This window comes from Tigriopus californicus, chromosome 5 (genome assembly GCF_007210705.1).
Source record: "Tigriopus californicus strain San Diego chromosome 5, Tcal_SD_v2.1, whole genome shotgun sequence".
Classification (NCBI taxonomy): Eukaryota; Metazoa; Arthropoda; class Copepoda; order Harpacticoida; family Harpacticidae; genus Tigriopus; species Tigriopus californicus.
The window spans coordinates 11,785,627-11,812,376 of NC_081444.1; the positions used below are offsets into that span (position 1 = coordinate 11,785,627).

At 41.0% G+C, this 26,750-nt stretch overlaps 5 protein-coding genes across 6 annotated transcripts; 3 read left to right on the plus strand and 2 right to left on the minus strand.

Moving 5' to 3' along the window:
- The first annotated feature begins 2,465 nt into the window (after positions 1-2,465).
- Positions 2,466-8,544, plus strand: LOC131880215 (transcriptional regulator ATRX-like). Its single transcript, XM_059226780.1, has 6 exons — positions 2,466-2,763; positions 4,144-4,443; positions 4,515-4,653; positions 5,140-8,040; positions 8,129-8,236; positions 8,309-8,544. The coding sequence occupies exons 2-6, from the start codon at positions 4,151-4,153 to the stop codon at positions 8,360-8,362; spliced, it is 3,495 nt and encodes a 1,164-aa protein (XP_059082763.1). The 5' UTR covers positions 2,466-2,763; positions 4,144-4,150; the 3' UTR covers positions 8,363-8,544.
- Positions 8,545-10,515: 1,971 nt separating this feature from the next.
- Positions 10,516-11,829, plus strand: LOC131880953 (uncharacterized). The gene is made up of 2 exons (XM_059227685.1): positions 10,516-11,226; positions 11,310-11,829. The coding sequence occupies exons 1-2, from the start codon at positions 10,840-10,842 to the stop codon at positions 11,376-11,378; spliced, it is 456 nt and encodes a 151-aa protein (XP_059083668.1). The 5' UTR covers positions 10,516-10,839; the 3' UTR covers positions 11,379-11,829.
- Positions 11,830-11,877: 48 nt separating this feature from the next.
- On the minus strand, positions 11,878-14,947 carry LOC131880952 (uncharacterized). Its single transcript, XM_059227684.1, has 5 exons — positions 14,048-14,947; positions 13,672-13,977; positions 13,410-13,584; positions 13,063-13,342; positions 11,878-12,422 (listed from the first exon to the last, which is right to left on the minus strand). Exons 1-5 carry the CDS (start codon positions 14,684-14,686, stop codon positions 11,882-11,884), a joined length of 1,941 nt encoding a protein of 646 aa, XP_059083667.1. The 5' UTR covers positions 14,687-14,947; the 3' UTR covers positions 11,878-11,881.
- Positions 14,948-18,141: 3,194 nt separating this feature from the next.
- On the plus strand, positions 18,142-22,414 carry LOC131880725 (uncharacterized). 2 transcript variants are annotated; one of them, XM_059227416.1, is made up of 8 exons: positions 18,143-18,465; positions 18,522-18,730; positions 18,838-18,958; positions 19,027-19,130; positions 19,193-19,337; positions 19,396-19,518; positions 19,584-21,993; positions 22,059-22,414. In XM_059227416.1, the coding sequence occupies exons 1-7, from the start codon at positions 18,294-18,296 to the stop codon at positions 19,676-19,678; spliced, it is 969 nt and encodes a 322-aa protein (XP_059083399.1). In that variant the 5' UTR covers positions 18,143-18,293; the 3' UTR covers positions 19,679-21,993; positions 22,059-22,414. The 2 variants fall into 2 exon arrangements, with proteins under 2 accessions (XP_059083400.1, XP_059083399.1); XM_059227417.1 differs by lacking the exon at positions 19,396-19,518 and having other exon boundaries at positions 18,142-18,465.
- Positions 19,691-21,083, minus strand: LOC131880724 (uncharacterized). Its single transcript, XM_059227415.1, has one exon. The coding sequence runs from the start codon at positions 20,958-20,960 to the stop codon at positions 19,785-19,787; it is 1,176 nt and encodes a 391-aa protein (XP_059083398.1). The 5' UTR covers positions 20,961-21,083; the 3' UTR covers positions 19,691-19,784.
- Positions 22,415-26,750: the final 4,336 nt, after the last annotated feature.

The window sequence follows — 26,750 nt, forward strand, 5'->3', positions numbered from 1 at the left end:
TGCGAGAACAGTTCAGTCCATGAGAAATTAACTCACCGAAAGCTCAGACACTCAGTGCACGCTAATTTATTGAAAGGGACCCGCACGGGCTGGTCCGTGGATTGGCCATCCAAAAAAATCATGTAATGCCTCGGGCTCGAGTTTTCTTTTCATTTTCAAGTCGAAAAGAAAAGGGAATAAATATGTGCACCGAGCAATAACAGGGTCCGAAGTATGCGGTGTTACACTTTCAATAAAAATATAAGGCTTGATCCAGCTTATTAAATACTCAATCAATGGCCATGCAACTCGGGACTTGGATGGATTGGGAGGCAAATCATATAATCTATAAAATTTTGACTTCCATTGGCGTTTTACTCACTTTTGCAAGACAAGGTCAGACTCAGTCAACAACAGTCAATAGTTGTGAAGACGACTTTGAAAGTGTAACCCCACCTGCCTCGCATCCTGAATTTCCAATTTTGGTACTCAACCCATCCGTAAAACTGACCACAGATGGTCCGTTGGACAGGTTAATCGACCTTTGATTCATGTTTGTGGGGAATATTACACACAAACTCGACACCTAAAGGTGTCCTTCATCATGTAGTCCGTGATTGGGGCCACCCATCGGGACTGAAGATCATACTTCTAAAGGGTGGGCAATTACAAATTAAATCAATATTTAATGTGTCTTTTGGTCATCTTAGGTCATTGACTCTCAATTTGATCCCCATAGAAACATGTAACGATTTGGGATTTCATTCTAGTACGCCCTCTGGTTCTACCATGAAGGAAGTGTCACTACACTTCTTACTGATGACAAAAAGTTGGCAGCAAATATTTTTTTCTTTTGGGCTATTTTTGTCAATTACCATGTATTGTCATTTTTAGCAAATGAATGGTTCAAAATAATTGTCGAACAATTTATTCAGATGGCGAACAATTTTGTCAACGAAAATTTGGAAGCCCTGGATGTGCTAAAATTATGATAGTTCTTGCTGCGATTGTGGCGCAGCCTGACTAGCTCACACAGCTAAAATCCGATCCGGTACTTTACACGTCTCTATTAGTAGTGAAGAGGCAAAGAAGGCGGGAAATTCAAACCAAATGGAAATTACCATTTTCAATTTCAAAGTTTTAGATGTTTGAGTCAACAATTTTGTTCAATTGTCACCATGATATGACATTTTGGTTGCAGGTTAAGAATCAATCGCAATTAAAATTCTACTTGCATCGTACTCTAGGCAAGGGGAAAAATTGTTCAGACCAGTATATAAATTTCAAGCCAATGTCTTTAGATGTTTTATGCACTGTAAACTAGATGACGGCTAGAACATTTTGAATGTTAAAGAAAGTTAAAATTTAAGAAAAACGAAGATTTCCCCTAACGTAACTCGTCTAAAGAATTGGGCAAAAGCAAATGTGGAGACACCCTTGGAAAATGATAATTTTTATGCTGGTAAGCCCCTATCCATATTGAACACAAGTGGAAAAATGGTCGGAGCATTAAAACAAAGGACAAACGCCAGATTTTACAAGATAACATTATTCGTGCCTCTATCGAGTGCATAAAACCACTTGGCTGTCATGTTTGATGTAACATTTCGTTTTTTCCGTGCAGAACTACAAGCAAGTCAGTTTGTGAAGATTTTTTTTTGTTGAAATACTGGCAGGACATGATGAGCCCGCATTTTTACTTCAGCGGCCAATAAACTCGTGAGACGTTTGTGTTACCTCGAATCCATCCACTCAGAACTTTATTATCATTTAGCAGTTTCTCATGGCCGCAGCCCGATTGATCTTCCAGGCAGTCAGTGCCTCCATATCTGGCGCTTTTGCGCGAAGAAAGTCTTACCTTTCTAGGCATTTGGAACAAATGGTTTTTGATTGTTTCATCTTATGATCTTTTGCTACTGGTTATCATTTCTTCAAAGCACATTCAATGTGACTGGCGGACGGGATTTATGATCAAAAAAAGAAAATGGCGTCGAGAACCCCCGTAGCTAAAAATATGAGTGGTCTCTATGCAAAAATGTCTAGGTTAGTTCAAAACACGGCTCAATATTGGAATGATCAAATGGGCAGTTTTAAGCATGCGCTTTTTGCGCTTTATTGTATTAGCTTTTTGGAAGCACTGCTAAGTTTTGATATGAGCATTTGAAACGGAGTGGGAATCTAGTAATTCACCGTTCAGGCGGCATTCTGCTGGTGGGATCCGGGATGAGTGAACCTGGGATCAGGTTAGCCAAAACGGACCAGACCGGCCATAACTTTTTGGCGGCAGAACGGATCAGAACGACCCAGTTTCAACAGCATTAGCTTTCGCTACCACCCCGTTCAGGCCTATTATTATGCTATCACTCCATCTCAGAATTAATTACCTAACAACTCCAGTTGGAATTGCCGGCCTCGTGGCCAATGGGCCACTAGCGACCAACTGACTTTAATTCAATCTCACTCCCCGTGCCAAAGGGGCCTCACTGACTGACCCGACGTTTTAAAAAGTTCGTTTTCTGGAGAAGGTCTTCGAGATTCAATCTAATTCGGCGTCGAAATCTATGCCGTGGTTCAATGAGCACGTGTCATCCTATCATCTTAGCCGAGCCAGTCATCGCCCAAAAAGTTCTTATTTTCACGTTGCTCCAACGGCTAACCGTGACTTGGCCCGCCCCTCCAGACCCAGATCCTTGATTTTGTCCGGATTGAAGGAGACCAAGACAGACCGGAGGCTGCCTGAGGGAAACGAGCTGGAAAATACGGATTGACATCTTGAACCCGCGGGTACGTAACGGGTCAGACCCGCACCCATCGATTCCACGGTGTTTGAGAGGCCTGACAAATGCGTAAAACTGTCATGGTTACGCATGGGATCGTTTTTGGTATGGAAGATGGATAGCAGAACACTAAAAGCACTTTTAGGAAGGCTCCAGTCATCAATCAATCTCAATTTTTATCCATTAATATTCGCTTCTCCCGATTTGTTTTGTGTTCATTAAGTTCTAGAACCCATGCCCTGGCAAGTATCGGGACATAACCTGTAAAAACTCAGTCATTTGGAATGGCTGGCCGAAACTTGTGAAAGTATAATGCAAGACTCCGAGTTACAGCCCTAGTTTAAAGGTCAGTAAGGGCATTCCACGTCTTACGGCAGTTAGGCACGAGTTTGTGAAATTCGGGTTGGGGGCCCAGATTTTCGTAGTATCCAGTTTCAATGAAGGAGAAGACGGGGCCTTGTGGTTAAGTCAGTGGCTTAGCTTGAGAGAGGTCACCCGTTCGATTCTCGAGGAAACTCTTAGCCGATAACCCTACCCACGGATCAAGAACCCATTAGTACCATCAGTGAACAAAAAAGCAGCCCAAATGAAAGGAGAAATCCCGTAGAAGTCGGATTTGAGAGATATTTTGAATGGCCAAATGCCATAAGCGTGTGATCAAAATAGCGACAGAAAGTGAATGAAAGGCCAAAATGTTAAGAGAATGTTTGCCACTTTGAGAATTCTAGGATTCGATCTTGTAAGATTTGGTTGCTAAATGTGAAACATCAGCCTTCAGTTTTTATTTATTAATTGCTAAAGTAGCGTGGCGTCCATTCAGATTCTTTTATTAAAGTAAAGCGAAATTTTCGTTTCAATCTTGTTATAATTTTAGTTCTTGGTGAGAAATGTTGACCTTCGATAGACGATTTGCCTGGCTTTATTCTAAAGCCTTTTTGAGTATCGAACTTTGCCAACAAAAACCTCCCACTTCTTTCATTGTTTTTCATAGTGTGTTAGACCAGTTCTGCCCCAAAGATATTTTCCCTCACTTGCCTTGGAGGCAATACCAAGATGGTAATACTCCGAATTCCAGTTGTTGACATGTAACAATATTTTATTCAATATGTTAGGTTGTCTTGGGCAAATTTTATAATGAGCCTGATCAAATTCCTACCACTTATCAGGTTCGTCACATAAACCAAATTGTCTCAAGATGTTATCGGTTTACCTACAAAATGGCGGCTCTACCTTGATTCAGTTACTTATGAGACCAACGATTTCCAAGACTGTGTTCTAATTCAACCGATTTTATACGTAGTTGTTGTATAAGTGATACAGCTTAGCCGCATCTGTCGAGCATCATTTCAAAGCGCGTTGCCTCAAATCCCAAGTCTTTCCTTTGCAGAACAAAAATGGGTTCTAGTGAAGCCCTCTCGCGCGAGACTTCTACTCGTTTATCGACACTTTTTCACGTGGGCGTGCCCGGGGGTTCGCTTCTCTCCTTGGACGCCCAAAGTCGATGGGTATTGATTCATGGCATCCTCCAAGCTTATGATTCCAGTTGGAAACTTCCCGATTGGCCCGTGATTGTGGGTCACAAGAGTGAATCGCTCCCTTGGCCGACCTCAGTTGTGCCCGATGGCCCTAATGGAAACCCCAAGGACGATTGGTTGTCCAGAAAGAAAGACATGGCCGAGATCAAGAGGTGAGAAAGCGGTTGTCTTTTTTAACCAATTTTATCATCGAGATTGTAGCCCAAACTTCAATGTATTTCAGGTGGATCACATTGTTGAACGTGGGCCATTTGTTGCCAAAGAAGTTCGAGTTCGAGGATGACATGAAATTCATTCACTTTGTGGGCACACTCATGGACAAGATTGGCGCCACACTGGGAACCACCAAACTCATGGCCAATGTAAGAACTAATCCGTTCTAGTCCTTGGGGGTCATAAATTCTTTAGCCAGGGTTGCCGCAGCCTCAGATTGGACTTGTATGCTCGAGTACTCTTGTGCCGAGTGCAAACACTAAAGCTCAAATGGACAAAGTTTTGGATCCCATCGTCCGTGGGATATTAAAGTATTAGTTGGGTGCCGACTTTGAACACCACAAACAGTTTCTTAAGTGACAGACTTACATTTTCCCTTAATAATGGCCAAGGTTTTTAACAGCAGTTCATTGATGTTTTCTGCATCCACTATCATTAGTGCCTAAACATTTTTTTCCCTCAGTATTGCTAGTAAGACGAATGAAGCTGTAATCTATCAATATCCCATGCATCTAAAATACCTAGAGTATATCTGAATTGACTCATAGTCCCTGCGGTAATTACAACGTCAGAGATCTCTCCGACCTTAATTTCGAGAGCAATAAGATCAAAGATCCAATTCTCCTCCTTCATAGGTCCGGGTTATCGTGAAGAAACAAGCTCGATCAAATGCACTCCAAATAGGTGGAAAGACGAACAGGGATCATTTGAACCGGATATCAACCAACAGCGTAGTCAAATCTGAGGATGAGTCGGATCCCCTTGATAAAGAGAATGTCGTACCAGTTGCGAACTCGGTCACCTCAGAAGACGAAGACAATGATGACCCTTTGGCCAACATTATTCCTAGCGGCCTCCAGTTGCCACGAACACCGATGGTCCGATCCACATCTTTCCAGTCAGAGCTTTCTGAAGAGGAGACAGAAGACGAGAAACCTTTGGTTTTGGAGGAGGAGAGCATGAATGAGAAATGTGACGACAGAGCTAATGAGAAGGAATCGCCAAAGAATCTAATCCCGACTGGTAAAGAAATCCCGAGGACTCCTTATGTCAATCCGTATCGACCAATGCCAGATGAAGACGAGGTCTCGACCGAAGATGAGAAGATAATACCCGCACATGCTTTCAATGAAACATTTGATGCAAAGGCCGATGAAATCGTCCGTGCTGCAGACGACGATAATTTGACTGAATTAGATGAAAAGTTAAATGTTCCCGTCACCCAATGTCCATCCGATGGGTTACTCGATCAGACTTTTGATGTGGTTGAAGGCAAGCCGAAATTGGCCACTAAAGATGATTCGAAGACAGCTGTTTCTAAGCAAGTCAAGCCCACCAAGTCCCGGAAGAAACCCTCTAAGGTCCAAGTTAAAAAACCGGATCATCTCAAGGTGCCAACGACTGATACTAACAACGGAGATGAACAAACCGACTCCCCGTTCTTCAAACACGACGGAAAACCATGCGTCAAGTCCGCGCCCGAAGTTAAATCCGCCAATGTAGAGCCCGGAACAAACGTAATTAAGGAAGTTATTGCTGTTAATGCGACTGACGTGGTTGCAGATGCGAAGGATATCGAACCCGAGCAGAAATCTAAGAAAGGTCGGAAAGCTAAATCTGCAATTGAGGGAGATATCGCCAATGGTCAAGACGAGAAAGAAACCATTGACTCAGTGGACAAGTTGGTTCCTAAGGCCAAGAGGACTGCCAAGATTAAAGCCATTTCCGGTCGTGCAATTGCTGCCAAGACAACAGAGCTTCAAAATGAAGATCAAGATGCAAAGGCTACGAGTGAAAAGGCAGCCGAAATGCCATTGACTAAACTCCCAAGAGAATCGAAACGCAAAGGAAAGGGCGCTCCCTCTCAAGATAATGTGGATGGTGTGTCCAATCCTGTCACAGAAACAAGCGAGGAAAAGACTGACATTGATACCGATAAAGGAGAGGCTAAAAAGGGTCGGCGGCTTCGAGTTCCAAAACCAGCAGTGAATGAACAAGAAGAAAACGCCAAGAGTGTTAAACCGACGAAGAAGGAGAAGGAAGCATTGATGAAAGTCGAAACTAACGAGCCTTCAAAAGTGGAACCAGAAAATGTCAAAAAAGGTCGAAAACCGAAGACAGTGCCAGCGGTTGTCGAGACGGAAGAACCCATAGAGCCGCTTGAGCCTGGAAGCAAATCTGCTCCAAAGGCCAAAAGAGATACGAAAAAAACTGTCAAAACGAGTCTTGAATCAGAAGAACCAGAAGTGATCAAAGAGATTGACACCAAAAAGCGAGGGATAAAACGAGGCCAAAAATCTGCCCAAGATGAGGAATCTGAAGTAATCGAGACCAAGAAGAAGACTAGAAGCATGAAAAACAAAGGCAAAGCTACCGAAGAACCTGCTGCTCTTGTGGTTGAATGTATGGATGACGAAGACCCAGTTGAAGAAAAGGAAGACGAACCCGTGCCTACAAAGAAAGGCCGCAACCCTCGAGCCAAAGCACAAACAAAGGACAACATATCTCCCAAAGTGAAGAAGCAACTCTCGAAAAAAGTCAAAGATAAAGCGACTAAAGACTTGGACACCGAACAATGCTATGACCTCTCCGAGCCAAAAGTGGAAAAACTGCGCAAGACCAGAGGCAAGAAAACTCAAAGTACTCAAAAGGAAGAGGTCGCCGAAAATCCAAAATTTGCATCAGATGATGAACCTCAAGAAGAGAAAGAAGAAGCTATGGATGCAGATCTCGAGGAAGACCAAAACATGAAAATTAAACCAAAAGAAAAGAAAGGTCGCAAAGGAAAAGTAGAAACAGCTCAAAGCCAAGACGAAGCCGGTCAACTTGTTGAGGAGAAGATGAGCAAAAGGCGCAAAGTAAAGGCCAAACCTAGTGACCACATTGAGTCTAAGGTCGTAGAAAAGCCCAACAGAGGCTCCAAGAAAGCACATCCAGAAAAAGCAGTTGAATGCAGTCCGAATCTAGTTGAAGATAATGAAGATGAAAAAGAGGTCTCATTCAAAGAAAAACCGTCGACGAAACGAGGTGCCAGAACCAAAATAATGAAACCTCAAGAGAAGTCTGAGGACAAGGGTACGGGCCCGGTACCAAAAAAGGCCGCAAAGAAGCGTCGTGCCTCAAGTTTGAATTCCACCCAGACCCGTGAACATCTGAAATTGGCTTTATTGAAGGCCAAAGAAGCCGAGGATGCCTTAAACAACGGTGGTCCATCGCCTCCCAAGGTCAAAATGACCCGAAAGAAAGGTACGGCCAAAACGTCGTCCTCGGCCCCGATCTCGGACCAGTCTTCAGACAAAGGTGGTGGGCTTTCAAAAACAGGCGCTGTTTCGGGCCAAGCAATTAAAGAAGAGTCTCGAGAGCAAAAATTGGAGTTGCTCGACAGATTGTTTGACCGCAAGAAACAGAAGGGAGTCGGCAAAACCAATAACAAGGATGTCAATTTGGAGGAACCAACCACCAAATTGGGAAATACGAAAAAATCTGCCAAATCTGCCAATCCTGATAACACCATTCAAGAGAGCTTAGATGAATTGGTAAGTTGATTGAGTAATCATAGTTAATATTAGTTGCATTTTGATAATTTGTGTGAATTTTGGTTGTTTACATTGCTCCACTTTTAAGGTTGTTCCCTCAAGTGCATCCATGGATGTGAATGACGGCCTGTGTTCCACCTCTAAGGTTGAAAAAGGTCGTAAGGCTTCGAAGAAAATCAAAAAATCTGACCAGGAGGTAGAGGTTACTAGTGTGACTGCATATTTTACATTTATTACATTACTGATTCAACTCTGTTTATACTGATAGGCTGAAGTCCCCTCGCCCACGAAAACAGCTAGGAAGCACTCCAAGAAGAAATAGCACCAACGTCGATTTCGAGTTGGAAAGTACCAGGAGATGCTAAAATATTTTCCGTCAACCAACGAAAGTACAACTAACTTTTTTTCGACCCACTTCTTTCACCAAAGGGATCTACGTTAATCCAATGAAGTGCCAATGTTCAATTTCCTCGAAATAAAGCTCTATTTATCCGATTTGCACCACTTCGTGCAGTTCTCACTAATTGATCAAAAATGCTTTTTGGCATTGGATGCCGTGAAGTGGCATTTGTTTGATATTCGATGTGATATCATTTTATGTGAAGCTCAATGAACAATTCGTCCATCATTGACAATAATGCTCGCGGTTCCCTGTACCAAAATGAGTGCCGATCTGTTTTAGTGTTTCCTGATGAGACGAATTCTTACCAATATGTATTGATACTTTAGGATTAATTTTCTATTATTTTAGCATTTTCAGAGCAAAACCGGTTTTACGGGCGATTTTGGTCTAAATTCAATTGATTATTAATTTTGAAAGAAAATGGCCAAGTTCACAGAAAAAATGGTTGCTCGATTTCAACCATAAAACAAATGGTACAGAAAGTTACAAACAAGGTTTTGCCTTTGGTGCAGGCCAAGTATTTGAAAGACTTGATTGAGACTATCGAAAACCTTATCAAGACAATAATCCACTAAACAAAACATACGCAAAGGTATTATATATTTGGGTAATCTTGATAATTAGAAAATATAACTTAATTTTGAACACAGAGCAATGCTCACGGGTGTCCAAACCAAAGCAAATCGTTTTTTCAGCCCTACAGGTAATCGGATAATTAACAGGAATGAAAAGGGGAATGCAGACCGTTTTTAATATTGAACGATTTTTTACTTTCTAATTTTGATGTGTTGTCGTGTTTCTAGTTTTCATTGATAAACAGGGCCCACTTGTTCACTGTATTATTGTGTTAGCGGAAACTCTGGCTTGCGAGTTGTTAGTTCCACTTTATCTACCTTAAGCATTTTTACAACAGCGACTACATTCACAAACGTGCCAAGCATGAAGGAAAAAGTGCCTATCTTTCAAGTGAGTTTTTGTTCATCAAACAAATTGGGTTACACTTCCAACTCATATCTCCGCCCAAAAGAGAATTCGAGAAGGGATGCTTTCCCCATGAAAGGACCGATCAGCATATTTTGAGTAAAGCCAAACAATCATTTTCATTTCTGTTGGCAAAGGCCTCGTCCAACCGAAGCGCGTCATTCAAGATGGAACGTTTTATTGTGCCCTTTCATTTTCATTTATTTCGAACGTTCGGAGTTCTTACATTGAAATGGATTTCCTAATTCCTTGAACCACTAAAGTGTGAACGGGGACGCTAAGGTTGAATGTCAACAAATCTGATTCGAACCAATGCACTACATTCACGTTCCAATGAGACTAGCCCCTATGTGGTGCGTGGGGCAGGCCTCACTGGTGTGAAATAGGTCTCTGGTTTAATTCTCCTCCTCGACCTTTCTCGACAATCCGCACCAACGGTAAATTTCCACCCACAGATGGAGATACAGTCTGACACTGGTATCGAAATACAATGGGATGACTCAGTTATCTGGCCGGCAAAGGTTCGATTTCCCGACCCTGACGGGTACCCACCAATCAAAAATCAATTATGTTTATAAACTCGAGACTTGATTGATAAGTGGTTAACCTACTTTAAAGAGCACAGCCAAAAATGACTCGATATTGAAAAAAGCCCTCGGCTCGGAACTGAAATCACTTCTTGTTTGGACGGGATCCACCATTCTCTTCGAGCACATGGTTATATGCCGTACATCGGGAAGACAACAAAACGTTGCATATCGTATTCATGAAAACAATAAGCAAGAGTCTCTCAAATATATCGTATGAATTACTTTCGTCTGCAATAGTCTTATGATTTAACCCTTGTGAAGGGCTGATCGGCGGTCATTGCACATTTGTTTGGAACACTATAAACGAGTGTGCACAATTCATTTACTTCGATATTGATATTTTGCTTAACAATTGCTGAATGAACTTTTGAGTCTAAGTCGGGCTCAGTTTTCCACCGATCCCAACCGCTGGATTAGCTATTCCGAATTCTTCTTCCCACAGGAACATCGCTTACCCAGCGCCCCCCCCAAAAGGGTACTCGTTTCGGAGTATTCTTCTTTATTTGTACAAGTTCCGGCAAATTCACTCGAGACCCTATCGTCTGCCCGTGGGCATTCTGCAACCATTGGTGTGAGCCAAGTTCATTCGGCAGTGAAGGAGCAAGCAACGCGCCCGACAAACTCAACAACCTCCAGAGCCCACCCAAAAAGAGGATTCCCGTCATCAAGTCGGGTATTAAAAGGAAGGAAGGATGCTCACATGGGATTACTACGTGAAGGGACCTCAGAGTGTGAGCAACCGCTTAAATCATCAAGCTAGACCCTCACACCACCTGTTGTTCCACTTCTTGTTACGACTACCTGCTCCCACAACCAAAACTCGCCATGAATCAAAGATTTCACTCCCAATACCCGAACTTGACCTCTTCTTTGGTGCGATTCTCTTGTTTGATCGTGGCTTGCAGCCTTCTCTGCTCCACCCCCATACAAGCAGGACCTTTTGGACACTCTCATATAGGGAAGGATTTGGTCCACAGACAACAGAGTGGGGGCCATCCCGGGAAACGATCGGTAAATTTTACCCCGTCTTGGGGTAAGCGTTCAGGGCCAGGATCGCCCTTGGGAATATCATCCGAGGAAGAAATGGAGATCGCCCAGAACATGCCCACTTATAGCAATTGGGACCAGCTTGTGGCCAAGCGATCCTCCTCTGATATTGAAGAGTGCTCCGTCCGGGGCATCTACTTGGAACTTCTCATCAGAAAAGTCAAGGTAGATTGAAAAACTGAGTGTTCACGGTACTTTACGTGCGAATATGAGGTCCACTTTTGGAAACGCTAAAATTGTCATTACAGGTGGAGATGGAGAAAATGGAATCATGCGTGAGAGATTCGGACATCATTGCAACCCCTCAACAACTGTGAAATCTGGGACAAGAATAGTTTTATAATGGATCGAGGCTCTCGTAGCTTTCACTCAATTATTATCTCATTGACAGATGTATTTGCCATGATTGGAAGCTCAATGAAGCATTAACCTGAATCCCAATATGCTTGTCTGTAATCTATAAGCCTTCTTCTTCTGAACTTATAGACCTAACTCATACGACAATTGATAAAACTGAGGCTGGTTCTAGGAAATTATGCAAATCTCTTCTCATCTACACAAGACCCACGGACAGCTCGTCACTCAAGCATGGCTTTAAGCTCATCCTCCAATTTATTAACTTTGGCCGAGTCAGCATAACCTTTGGAAGATTCCACTAATCATCATCATTGTTACTCTACTACTTTCCGTGACGTCTATTTATTAACTTGTGACCAATGGTATATGTGGATGTAGTTCATTTGAATAAATCCCTCCCATCTAGCTCCACTATAATGCTAATCGGCCTTTCCACCTTTTTGCGGTTTGTCGCGGCTTTTCACTACCGTCGATATTTCCTTGACCGCGACTCAATAGAAGTCCCATCCTTCTTCCTTTGTTTCAATTTCTTCTTCACATCACGCTTCTTGTCGCGCTTACTAGATCCCTTCGATTCCTTGGATGATTTCTTATGCTTTCTGGACCTCGACGGGGTTGGATCGGGTTCAAGATCCGATTCGCGAATCTCTTCCACGTTCGAGTCAAAATGAACCACTTTCGGGTTTTTGCTCCGCCGATCCCTGTCTTTTTTAATCAAAGGCATCTCCTCTTCGAAGCCTTCGTCTTCTCTTACGGAGGAGCTGGTTTTGCCTTCCAGCGTGACTGTAGAACCAAAAACCAGCTGTTTGCGCGGACTGGGAGGCACGGTCTCAGTTCCGGTTATCACTTGGAGGTCGCAAAATTCGGTGAGAAACTCCGGATCCACGGTCCATTGAGACTTGATGCTCTCCTCCAGGAAGCCTTTGTGCTCTGGCAACCCTTGATGATTGTCATCCACAACTCGCAAATGCAACCCCTCCGAAGTGGCGAACAAAACGGGCACACTGAAACGGCGTTTGGAAGCACATATTGGTCTGGTCTCTTCAATAGGTTTACTTTCTTATATATTTTGGGGGACTGAGTGGATAGCAGGCAGGTAAATAATTTTGAATGCTTGCACAATATTCAATATCTTTATATGTCAAATGTCAACTCGTCTAGAGGTGAGACCGTGTTAATGAAGAATTAAGTCCATTCCAAGGAAAGTTAGATGATAATAAAGAAAAGGTTCTGTGAGCTAAAGATTTGGATACTTTTACTAGGGAGTATAGACTAACCTTTTCTTAATACTAATATGTTGTTCGAAAAGAGTCTCATCGAAGGATAGAAACGCGTTGTAATTGAGAGGGAAAATCCAGTAAATGTGAAATGAGCGAGCACTTCAAAATGCAAGTAATGCATCAATTTGGGGCTTCAAGTTCCAATTGGCGGGAGAGAGCTGTAAAATTTCCATTTTTGAAATTAGATGAAGTTCTAAAAAAGTTCGAATGCAGTTCGGACAACACCTTCTTCGTAGAGGGAAGAATTCGAGTTGGTTGCACGCATCGTGCCTCAATTTATGAATACTCAAAAGGACCCACCACAGACTTGAATTTGAATCCGGTTACTATTTATGTGAAAGATGAATTTCCTCAAATTTCTCACCTATAGTTGGTGATGTTCTTGAACTTCTTCTTCTGTTTCTGCAACTCCTTGCGTTGACGTCTCAAATAGGCTGATATTGGCCTTGGAGATGCATTTTCGACCGAGTTTGGCCGGAAACAGCACACCAAATCTTTGGCCTTCTTCCGCAAATCCTTATGTAGGCCGAAAATAACCCAAGGAACCAATGCAGCATGGATGTATCGCAACCAAACGAAGATCGTATCCATTATGGTTAGAAAATCTGCCTTGACCTCAGGTCGTTTCCACTTACTAGGCGTTACTACAAAGGAGGTCATAAAACAATGCATCAAATTCAACCTCCATTTGCTCTGTTACTATGCAACAACCTTGAGTCAATCCATCATTGTTGCTATCCCCAACTGCCCCGGTGCTCGTGGGCGTGGGCGAATTTGGCGCATTTGTGGGCGTGGGGTTGGAAGTTGTTGTTGTAGTGGCATTTAAATTTGGAGACTTCACATAATGAGGTAAGGTGAGATTGCGGTAATAGTCATAGTCATACACCTAAAGCATCCACAATGTATCAATTAGTAGTGTTAATCAAATGATCGAATGACTCATTGGATCAATTCGACGCCATTCATTCATTACCTCTGTGATCTGGTCCACTTTGGTCCTAACCACGTATGGACCCATTAAAACCAAGTACATTATGAGTAACACACTAATGAGCATCACATTCTTAAGCTCATTCCACAAATGAGCATTGGCGAAGAAGAAAGCTGTGTGGGTAGAAAACTTGCCCTGTTGGCCCCTCATGGCTTTCCGTTCCTTCCGTTTCTCACTCGTGATGTACCTCTGTATTAATGTCATGGCCACAATCATGGCCAACCAAGCAACGAGATAGCACACGATTCCGGTTAAGATCCCGTAGAACACGGTCAACTCGTGCATGGGCTGAAATGGTCCGATTGGTTATTTTCTTGCACATTAATCGCAAGGAATTGACCCTCATTTGTATCCTTACCTGACAGCTGTACCGAACGGGAAACGGCCAATTCTCCAGGACATTGATCAAAACCGGCGAGGCTGACAGGATGGCCAATAGCCAAATAAACAACAAATAACACTTGATCATCCTGGCTTTAAGGACTGATTTCTTGTACTGAAGAGGATTTCGCAGTGCCAGAGCACGATCGAAGCATAAATTAACCAACATAAACGTGTACATCACAGGAAGTACCTCCATGAAGAATGAATTGAGCATACAAACAACGGATCCGAAGTTCCAAGGTTCAAAAATGAGATAAACAGCCGAAAGCATCACATTAAGGAGGCACTCCAGGAGACAAATGAGCCCAAGGTTCAGTAGTAAGATATTGAAGGGCAACCGATGCAACGTGATACTGGACCAGATTGTACCGGTCATGAACATGTTCCCTATCACACCCACGATAAAAATGACGATCAGGAAAAATACTTGAATGATCGTGCCTGATATGTTGGGCCCTGAGGCATCTTCTTGCTCCACGGATGTGGTCACGGGCACTAGTGAGCCATTAACCCATATGAAGGTAATGGAAATGTGTTTGGTATCACCATGAACCTGGTCCAGCCACCCCAAGGATGTCCATGCCAAAATGGCACCTGATTTGGTCCACTCCATGATCGGAGCCTCAAGGCCGTTTTAAGTTGGTCTAAACTTCATCTTGAAGTGGTAAAAGTCGATATTTCGTGCCCACTTTGGACTGTCACACACGACAGAAGCTTTTAACACTGGACGTATGCGAAGAATACAGAGAGCGAGGAGCTTTCTACCGAATGCTACCGAACCGTGTGTGGCCTCAAACCTCCCCAAGTTTTCAACGACAACCGCATGTATTATTCAAGAAAGTCCCGCTCGAGGGTTAACAGGTAGCTTTTGTGACGACATGCCAAGTGTGCGATTGGGGTACACCATAATCTTTAGTAGAAGAAAAATGGAAAGGCTCGTCCTAATCACAATCATATGAGGACAGTAGACAATGCAGATCGATAGATAGTCTGTCTAAGTTGATGTTGATGGCCAAAACAGCGATGTGGGTTTTCGAGACCGATTGTCTTCAAGGTAAAATAATACTTCTGCGGGAAAGCGCTTTTGTTAAGCTTCGCTTTAGGTATAAATTATAAGTGCAAATAACAGATAAGCGCCGTGGTTCAATTGAAGAACTCTTTGGACGGAATGGATATATTTAGTTAGTTGAAGGATCTTAACTATTCCACATTTGGTCGTGATTACTAATATACCAACCAATATTGAACTCTTTCGCAATAGGCTGAAAAATTCCACAAGGAACCTCTTCGACGTCAGTTCCGAGACTTTCTGGGTTGGATCTTTTTTTCTTGGATCCTTTTATTCGCCCATCATCCTCACAATTAGGAGAGAAATTGGTCGAAAACTCCCGCACTTTAGCTCAAACCGCACAAAATGGCAATCATTGACCGTGAAAGTATCAGACCACCCCGTTATGGTAATAATATTTTTGCTATTTAATGCATTTTGTTGCTTGATTGGAACATCCCTCTACTCTTGAGGTGGCTGCAGATTAGTGCTCAAAACAAGTAGAAATTTTGTAGGAGCAAAAAGGAGCTAATGCTTATGTCTTGTTCCATGTGCATTGATGCAATGCTAGTCATTTTTACTTCACCTATGACTAGACCTCGAAAAGAAAAAAAAAGAAAACCAGGAAAAAACCTTCTTTATTATTTTGGCCCTTTCGCCCGAAAAAAAATTTGAGCCAAATTTCCAATTTTTCATTTGATAGACGTTTTTCCACTTTCTCGACAGTTTTTCGACCATTTTTCTCACTATTTTTCACTTTCAGATGTAGGACATTTCTGCCTTTTATTGTCGTTTGGGTCCTTGTCTGCTTCCTTCTTAACTCTTCTTGTTTGAAACGTTTCTATTTTCTTCTGTACAACATGATCAGATACAAATGCAACATAGAGGCTAAAAGGGAATAAAAACGACCTTTCCACCATTTTACAATGGTAACAATGGCAACTTGTTTTTGCATATTTACACCTTTATTTGCATTTTTCGGATTCCCATTTACTTAACTATTTTAAGTCTCCTGCAATCTTCATGCCATTCATTTTTATCCATATTTATATTTTCCTATTAACAAAGGCTGTTGAAAATATATGCACCCAGAGGCACAAACCCAATGATTATACAATAAACAGGCTTACAACCTTTTAATCTTTTTTGGTATACCAACTAGAAATGTTCATGGGTCTATTGCCTAGAAGCTAAATGTTGACTACAATTGTTTTGAAATCACGTGAGATGGGGCCACCAATTCAAGTTCGAAACAGAAAACAATTAAGGTTGCGTGACAGTCCCCTCTCTCGGAGACTAGTAATATCCCACATGGAAACTTCAGAGATGTTACCACTCGATCTAGTTACCACGATCTGCCACAGTTCTTTTAGTATTTCAACCATCTTCATATTTTCTTCACAAATGTTACGAAAATCGACATTCTTTGACCTCTAGTCATGCTGCGTTTGAATTTGGAAATGTAAAGAAAATAGTGAGAGTAAAAATTTGCCGTACTAAACATCTGCCAATTTAGCTTCAGTGGTTCGGCAATTACGAGGAATTTGATGAGATAGAATTGTCCAGAGCGTATCAAAATACCGAGCTGAAAATGCTCGGTATGCTCAGAAGTAAAAGGATTTGTGTGCTGAACGACAATGTTTATCTAAGAATGATTCAAAAGTCGTTGCGTGATGAAAATGTAATTCTAATAACAAGTACGTCACTGGTCAGTCTACGATGATGATCTGGAAATCAAGTAAGGAGTCTGCGTTTCATTGCTGCTCAATGAAGTCCTCAGCGACTATTTCCATTGAATTGATCACTTTGTTTAGAAATAGCTCGTGGTATGTTATCTTAAACGTCAATGACAATTAGTGCTGGTAAGTTTTGCAAATTTTGCTTAGACCATCGACAACTGGTTAGTCATTGAACTCGTTTTGCAAGCAGACTAGACTTCATTTCTCGGCTTCAATCAATAGTTATTTACTAAGTTATCATGAGCCCTAACTGTGACGAGCAGGCCACGAATATGCTTAGTTTAAATGAATTTTAAATGTTATAAAGATTTCAGCAGGGCTTATCGTGTGGGAAACATTCAGATTTAAATAGACAGAGCATCCCAGCACCTTCCCAGGATGACGTAATTAGGCATTCGGACTTCTTAAAGACTCACTATATAGGGACCATTTGGTTTTCTAAAGAAACCCTTCAATGGGCTAAACTGCCACGAAAATTCCGAAATTAACTCTTTGCTCTGAACTTTTTCATTTCTTAGCCATAGCCAAGTACTTGCCAAGGCAAAAGCATCTTTTATTGGACTTGGTATGACTCATGCAGATTGANGTAAGGAGTCTGCGTTTCATTGCTGCTCAATGAAGTCCTCAGCGACTATTTCCATTGAATTGATCACTTTGTTTAGAAATAGCTCGTGGTATGTTACCTTAAACGTCAATGACAATTAGTGCTGGTTAGTTTTGCAAATTTTGCTTAGACCATCGACAGCTGGTTAGTCATTGAACTCATTTTGCAAGCAGACTAGACTTCATTTCTCGGCTTCAATCAATAGTTATTTACTAAGTTATCATGAGCCCTAACTGTGACGAGCAGGCCACGGATATTCTTAGTTTAAATGAATTTGAAATGTTATAAAGATTTCAGCAGGGCTTATCGTGTGGGAAACATTCAGATTTAAATAGACACAGCATCCCAGGACCTTCCCAGGATGACGTAATTCGGCACTCATGCAGATTGAGGTTGCCATTAGTGCTGGGGCGAGTCTGGCAAAAGTTGGACTCGTGCGAGTCATTAAATTTTTTTTTTTTACTTTTTGCCGGAATCGCCGAGTCCGGACTTGAGTCCGGCAGAGTCTTTTACTAGAGTCATATCGGGCAAAAAGGCTCGTCTTGCGAAGTTCTAAGAAAAAATGAATGATTTAATTACGAGTCCAAACTCGAGTCCGGCCAATTTCTCCAAAATCGAGAAAGAGACTCGAGTGCACTCGGACTCGAGTCCGGACTCGCCCCAGCATTAATTGTCATGTCACATCGACCGTTGAATCCGTCGAAACTAATGTTTAGGACCTTGAACTAAACAGTCCTTCCTTCAGTTGTCCATGTGTCTTGTTGTTTTGAGAGTCTTGATGGATCTGCGATTAGAACTTAATCTTTCCCAGCCTTCGTGACACCACTAAATGAGCCTCCAGCTGAATAAAGCGATGAGCATGATGATCGGGTTTGAGGCTCCACCGGCTCCACGCATCATTATGGATGTAATGGCTATCATGGCCATGATTGTATGCGGCGAGACCTTGTACAACTGGCTGAATTACTTATATCCCCCCAAAGGACAACCTCCGCCTAAAGGTAGGGATATAGTTTAGTCTCGCTTTGAATCTAATTAACATTACATACACTTGCAGAAGGCTCTGCTGACAAGAAAAGGATAACAAAGTTAAGAAAACGACGTAAATCGCCGAGAGATCCGGCTCAAAGACAATCCTATTGGTGGCTGGAGAGTGCCATGGGTCCAGCATCTTTCGGAGTGCTCGTTTTGTACGCTTACCAATTCCATTGTTATACACCGTTCATCGGTGCCACTGTTTTAAATTTCTGCCGTTACCGCAATTGGGTAGGTTGCAATATTCCGAAATGGGAACATGAATGCAAACCATTTCCGTTTTGTTGGCTCACTTGAGTCTGCTGAAAACTATTCCATTGAAATTTTACGCTATGCAGATGATCTCGGCCCAGGATAAAGAGGAGTTCTTCTCCAATATCAGTTATCCGACGGGGGAAGTTTTGGCCTTAGGATATTGGAATGGCTACTTGAAAGCCTTCTGCCATAAGACGCCCATTTGTAAGAAGTCTAGTTGTCCAGGTCGTCGATGATCCGAGTTGCAACCTTAAGCTCAAATTTTCTCGTAGACTTGAATAATGAACACATGGAATTTGACGTGGATGTCATCATCGTCATTCCGAATTGTTGCACTTTCGCTGAGGCTTCGCTTTTGGAACACGGGTTTGAAGAGGTACCTGATTACACCCTAGGATTTTTATTTATGCATTCTAAACATTGGATTTCGTTTCCAAGGTTGGATCTCACCAGACGTGTGTTCCAGGGCGTGGCTTCAATCAGCGGTCAGAAATCACGAAAAAGGTCTACAAATACAAAACTGACATGGGAGAAAGTAAATTTGTTATAGTGGACTTTCCGAGCAATCTGAGATCGGGCATGAGTAAGTATTTACACTTATTCATAGCAACCGTTAAGAGTGAGACTGATGGATTTTACAGAAGAGCCTAGGATGCCTGCAGAACATCGCAGCCGGAATATTAAGTCTTTCAAAAGAAAAATACTTCAACTTTGGGTCGACTACAACGTGAAAGCTGCCTCCGCTCCAATAATAATTGATACCAGTGGGTTGGAAAATTATCAGTGCTTGTATGGCTTCTTATTTTCTCATTTGCTTATGTCATTGCAGATGGAAATCCGATCCCAGAGATCATTGCCCAAATCCAACAATTAAGCGTACTTCGATCTCTTGCTGCGTCTTCAAGCGACACTGACCAACTATGATCTCATGCCAAAAACTATACACATTCTTTTATTAGGCTTTTATAATGAGCTTAGGTACAAAATCTATAAGTAACATTCTCGCCAACCAAGATTCCGCCAGTTTTTGTCACAGATAGGCTTTGATGGTTTGACGAACCATCCTCCGGCAAATTGGACAAGACTTATTCTGAGCCTGCAGCAAGGCTCCTTGACATCCTTGGCAAATGCACAAATGCCGACAAGGCAGGATCATGATACACTTTTCTTGATCTTGGCATATCACACACAACTTGTCCTCGCGCTCACGTTCCACTTGCTCAAAGAGTAGATCCTCCACATCCTCATCGTCCTCGAGCAAATTCCGCCGAAGTCTGGCTTCCCGTCTGAGTAACAATCGATCGTAGTTTCGCCGTTTTCGCGTTTGTCGCTCTTGATCCTCCGGGTCCGAATCGTCCAAAGAATAAGGCAAAGCACCCGGCTCCTCCTCCTCATCGGGATCACTATCCCCGGCATGATGGAATTGCGGGACATGCATATGCGACAAGACCAAAGACACACCTTGAGCCACACCTAAGATCAGGGCCAGGGCTCCTCGCACAAAATTAATATACACAAAAAGGGTGAGCCGGAAAGTCGTTTCGAGCAGCCATCGGGGCGTGATCTCGTGGTCTCGGACAAGTTTTCGGACCAATCGGTAACTGAGATAGGAGATCATCACCCCCGATGTGAGACCAATGAACATTTCCACTGGTGTCGATTTGAAAGCCATTGCCACTCGCTGGCAGACCTGGAAACAGGCCTCAAGAGCTCGTTGGAGACTCTGACCCATATGGGTGAGAATTATGGACACAGTTCTGGGTACCAATTGAAGGAGCAAGATAATACTGGCGCCCAAGAGGTTGGAGCAATGAACAATGCCGCTCCAAATTTGGCCACTCCCTCGAAGCATGGTTTCGTACAGATTCAGGACGTTTTTTCCCATCAATCCGAATCCATTCTGAATGGCACCAAAGCAAGAAATCAATGTCTGACAAAGATGATCGACAGTCAAACCGACAAACTCGCCCACGGAAAGCAAGGATTCCAGGGATTCCGAGAGGAAAAGAGACAAATCTTCGAGTGAAATCCGGATCCCGAGAAGAATGGAAGACATCCAAGAGCCTAAGAGGACCAAAACCCATGAGACACACCCAACCACGACCTCACATAGGCGGTGATTGAGGGAAATCAAAGTGGTGAGGGATCGAGTCACGGCACCGCCCAGTCCATTGACAATCCTCAAAAGTACGTCGATAGCCATCATGTGTGGATACCTTGAAACGGTCTTGTGGAGACTACATCGAGACTATTGACGTGTTTCTTGTAGGGCATTCACCATAACATGGGCATTCACGAAGAAGACTCAAAAATGTTTTGATGCAACTTCAAATCAGCTGACTAAGTCAGGGGAACCCTTTAAGTTTGGAGCCAAGAAAAGGCTCGAATATCTTGCTTTATCAAATGAACTTTGGCTTTAAAGTGGAATTGAAGACTAGGAAATGCATCATATTACTTTGCAATCTAACATTGGCATTAGAAGATGTATCAAAAAATGATGTTGTCCATTTAACAACGGTCTTCCCGTAATGTATATGCGCAGGTCTCTCAACCTCTTCTTTGTTTTTTTTTTTTACCTCATATATGCTTTGACGCCAAAGAAGAAGCAAATGCGGAAATTCGGGAATAAATCAAATAGGGAACACAAAAATATCATGAGTCTAATGTTCACATGAGCATATTAACCGAGAACAATTTAACCCTCATCCAAACAAGAACCAAAATAGGGTGAATAAAAATACACATTTGACCTGTGTTTACCTTGCGTTCGATAAGCGATCGCTCTGTTTACGCACGATGAACCTAACAATTGTGAACTATTCTGATACATTTATTTACTCTAATTCCCACCTATCAAGTGCACCTGCAAGGCACGCGTAACATGTATAACTTTTTCAAGAGCCTAAAATCCTTCCATTGTTGCGTCTTCTTCGACCATGAAAAAGGCGCCATCTTCATCGGGATCTTCTACATCTTGGTGGCGTTTGCCACCTCCGCGTGGCAAGTCTACGAGTTCTCCATCCCTCTCGTGTATTGGCAAGTCTTGTCACTGGTCAAAAACTTGGGCCTGATCATGGGGGTGGTGAGGAAGAAGATCGAGTACTTTCTCCCTTGGTTGGTGGTAATGGTGGCAGTCATCCTCATTGGACCCGTGGTGATCATCTTCAAGTTTCTGGAATATCAAGACACTCGGGAGGACCTCTTGGGACCAGTCATTCTTGGTGTGGGAATGTCTTTGTGTGAGTATTGAAAATAATGGCGGTGCTGGGTGGACGTTCGGGTTAATGAAATCCACTGTTTCTAGGGATTATCAATATGTATCTTTGGTCAGTGGTGTTTTCATTGTTCAATCGATACACGGACGATGACGACCCAATAAGTCCCAATTACCCGACCCGGAAGAATAAAAGAAAATCCCACGCGAAGAACAAGGAAGTGGTTTGATTGATCAAATCGTTCCTACAACGTTGACCCCTCTCAACGCTGTTTTAAGGAACTGTATGCTTACGAAAATGAATAACTTTCTCTCACGTAGTTCTTTTACGTGGCTTTTAGATTGTCTTCCGGCTTTTGATAAGCTTGAAGTTCGTTTGAGAGATCGCCTTGCGTTCCATTTTTGGCTGTCAATATCATTAGTATTAATATATGCGTTCCAGAGCATTTCAATTTTTCACAAGGGATCCCCCTGGTGAAATCTCACTATTTTTCTATTTTCCATGCTCGGCTGCGCCTCGCTCGGAATCACTTTTTTATTATTATTTTCGCTTTGTCCGCAAAAATATGATTGTTGATTATGATTTTTTAATTTAATGCTCGGCTGCGCCTCGCGCGACATAGAAGTCTCGTTCAATGAGACTTTTAGGTTACATGGTATAAGTCTAGTTCAATGAGACTGCCATATGACCAAATGTTCCATGTTTATGATGAAGGTCTCGTTCAACGAGACTTTTAGTCTCATACAAGCTAGTGCTGCATCCGGTCTCGTTCAACGAGACTCAAAATATCTCAAATAGGAAAATGCTTTCAAATTTGAAAAATGATTGAAGGAAATGTATTTATATAATAAAATATACAACGAAATGTTGAATTGGATAGCCAATAAATTAACACAAGGATTTAACTTTGTGGGAGAAAAAATATCTCAAGGATATAATTATGTGAGAAACTCCTTAAATTCTTTTCTTAATAGAAACCAAGCTGTACAGCAATATGAAGATACCTCAACAGTTAATAAAAGTTATATTGGTGAAGTATCGACTAAGAGAACCTATGGAACTACTTTAACTTGGAAATCTATAATTACCAAAACTATTGGAAATTTTGTAAAAGATGTAGGAGAAATTTTAAAGGAAAAGAGAGTCAAAAAATGACTGCAGGACTATTTCCAAAGGTTTGGAGCATTTACATTAAATACTAATTTGATAGTTCGGTATGTAAAAGAAAAAGAAAATAGCAATTTTTTTTATGAGCATGGGTTTCAGAATAAAAGACATATGCCAATAACAGATGTTTCAATGTTTGATAATTACTTTAGTCTTACACACTCATACTTTATTAACAGAATTGAAGAGTTTGAAGGTAATTGATCTGGTTGGCAATATCATGTCTGTGTGGAAATGACTATGCGAGCAGATCAATATGATCCCTCATCTAATTTTCGAAAAAGTAAATACAAGAATAAAATAGGATCCTCATATATAAAACTTCCACAAACTCTCATAAGAACAGGAGCTTACCTATATTAATGCAAAAAAAAACTGACAATGACTGTATCACGTATACTACACTTCATCCACCTAAATATAGTCCTGATAAAATTTCTCACTATAAGCCATATTTGAATGAGCCGAATTGGTCAAAGCTCTCTTTTCCAACAAGATTAAATGAAAAAGATTTTGAAAAATTTGAGAGAGATAACCCTAATTTGCCTCTCTTAAATGTTCATGTTTTAGAGACATATTTATTAACATCTATATCCCTTTCCATATTATGTGTCTTACAAAGGAGCTAATTCAGAAACTGCTATCAACATAATGTATTTTCAGAAAAATGATTAAACTTCACGTGATATAAAAGTGGAAGGTCATTATGTTTGGATAAAAAATATGTCAGGGTATTGTCTAAATCAATCAACATAAATGGGAAAAGACATTTCTGTGCACGATGCCGTCTTCCATATGCTTCAAGAGAGAAATTAATGAAACATGATGAAGAGTGTGGTTTGGAAAATGAAGCACAAGCCAAGAAATGCCTCATTGTCCAAAACATGAGAATAACATGAAAACTTGCAAAGATTGTACAAAAGCTAGAACTTGCACATTCACCAAGTATGAAAAAACCCAAGAATTGCCTGTAGTAGTTTATTTTGATTGTGAAGCTGTAAATAGAAAAGTAAGTGAGAGGGAAACAGAGCAAGATATAATGGCAATTGGTGCATTTTACAATGCATCTAAATATTACAAACCTTACTTCCCAGACTATGTGGGAAAATACAATAAATTTGTAGGAATGACTGCCCCTCAGGATTTCATCAAAGAATTAAAAAAAGATGTTGAGCAGATCAACCAAATTATTAAGGATTCTAGCAAACCAATGGAAGAAGTGGGATCAATGGTCAATGAAGAAGGTATGAAATGTCATATTTGTAAATTACTAATTCAACCTAGTGATAAAGCTGTTAAAGATCATTGTGATTTTTCTGGTAAATTTAGAGGTTATGCTCACAATGATTGCAATCTCAAATACTGTTTGAAAAACATTTGTGTAAAAGTAGTATCACATAATCTTAGGGGTTATGATAAATCAATTTTATTGCAAATGAAATATTTTTCGGTAGTTGAATGTATTCCACTGATGGAAAACAGTGAAAAACCTAAATGTGTAATACTGTTCTGGAATAGCTCAATTGATGGTGATCATGTTAAATTCCAATTCATAGATTCATTTATGGATCTTTCCCAATCATTAGAAGTCTTGAGTCAGAATCAAGCAAACTATCAACCATCACAAAAATTCAAGAATAAAAATGAAGTATTAATGATTTTGTTAAATTCATTGAAAAGAAGGACATTAAAATTTTCAGGCAATCATTTCCAGTTATGTCTTTAAAATATAAAAATGATAAAATATTTAAGACACTACTCAAGAAAGGTGTATTCCCTTATGCGTGGTTTGATAACTTAGTTAAAAAAGTTATATTGTCAAAAGAATATTTTTTAATGATTTGAATAAAGAGCACATATCCGATGATGAATGCCAGCACGATCTTCATGTTATGGAAACACTGCAATTGAATGACTTTCAAGAGTATCTGGAACTCTACCTCCAAAGTGATGTTCTTCAGTTGGTTGATGTATGTAACTCATACAGGCAAAGACAAACAGTCAAGTTATATTTTCATACATTGATATGAATAATTTGTATGGTTATGCAATGATGCAACCACTACCTATTGGAGACTTTAAATGGGTAGAACCCGAATTGTATGTACCACCAAGACATTTAATTATTTTTATGAAGTTGATTTGAGGTATCCTGAGAAGTTTCATGATGATCATAATGACTTTCCTCTGGTTCCTGAAGTTTTAACCCGTTTGAGCAGTAAGCACCCAAAATTAATACCTCATTTAGGATCACGAAAGAATTATGTTGTCTCTTGTCATAATCTTCACTATTATAAGTCCAAAGGCATTGTTATTGAAAAATACATAAGGTTTTGAAATACCGTCAAAAGGAATGGTTGGAAGAATATATTAAGCATAATACAAAATTGAGGGCACAAGCAAAGAATGAGTTTGAAAAAGATTTTTTCAAACTCATGAACAATGCAGTGTATGGTCAAACATTAATGATGTAACCAAGTTCAGTAACTTTGAAATGCTAACAAGTCAAAGAGAGATATAAGTGGCTTCAAAGAAAATACTTTTTAATCAAGAAAATAATTCTTATTCTGAATGTAAGAAATGCAAAGAACTTGATGGATCATGCATAGAATGCGATGAAGAAGAAAATTGCTTTTCAGGAGTGGATAAGATTAAGCCAAGGTTACCCTAAATCGACATATATATATGTAGGATTTCAGATTCTAGAATTGTCTAAATTTACACATACAGGATTTTGGTATGATGTTTTGAAGGTAAAATGTCCTAATATTCGTCTGTTGATGACAGATACTGAACGCTTTATCTTCCAATTTTTTTGTGAAGATTTGGACCTAGTAGAATTACAGAAAGTGAGCAAACATTTTGATGTCTCAAATTATGATAAAATACACTTTCTTCATTCAACAAAAAAATCTAAAAACTCCTGGATATATGAAGAATGAGTATCCATCTAAAAATCATTACTCATTTCACAGGGCTTAGAAGCAAAGAATATGTATGCACTTTGGGACCTGCAATTCTTTTACGTCGACTATGACGGATCCTTCGTCGCGTTTCCCGCCAACACTTTCCATGACGCTTGTATTTACGTCCAGAACCGCTTCAGAGGACGAGCAAAGCCTATCTGTACGTTTGGCATCGACGGAATTTATCTTTAGACAATTTCCCATTCAAGGACGACGGAGAAATAAAAACATGTTGACGGCCTTAAGGTCGAGTTGGGCAGAGTCGGGAGGCAATGACGTCTATAACCGGTGTTGTACTTGTTTCTGTACTTCAGAGGGGCGTTTGTGAGTCAGCCTGTACCAAATAACGGGCCGATTGGGCTGATTACTCTTATTTAATTATAATGCGTTTGTGTTTTTTGGCTAGTTCTGTACATATTTTTATGAATAATTAGTGACCTGGGTCACATAATGTCCGTAAAAGAAATCTCTTTCATGGCACGTCACGATTGCTTTGTTTACCAATCTGCCGTGTGTCTTCCCGTTTTGTTTGGGCTCTTGTGACGTTGCAAATAAGGGTCCTTATAGTGCAAATTGGATCGAAAGTGGGCTTCATACAATGGATCAATTTTTGCACTTCTGTGTCAATGCAGAACACACTAGTTATTG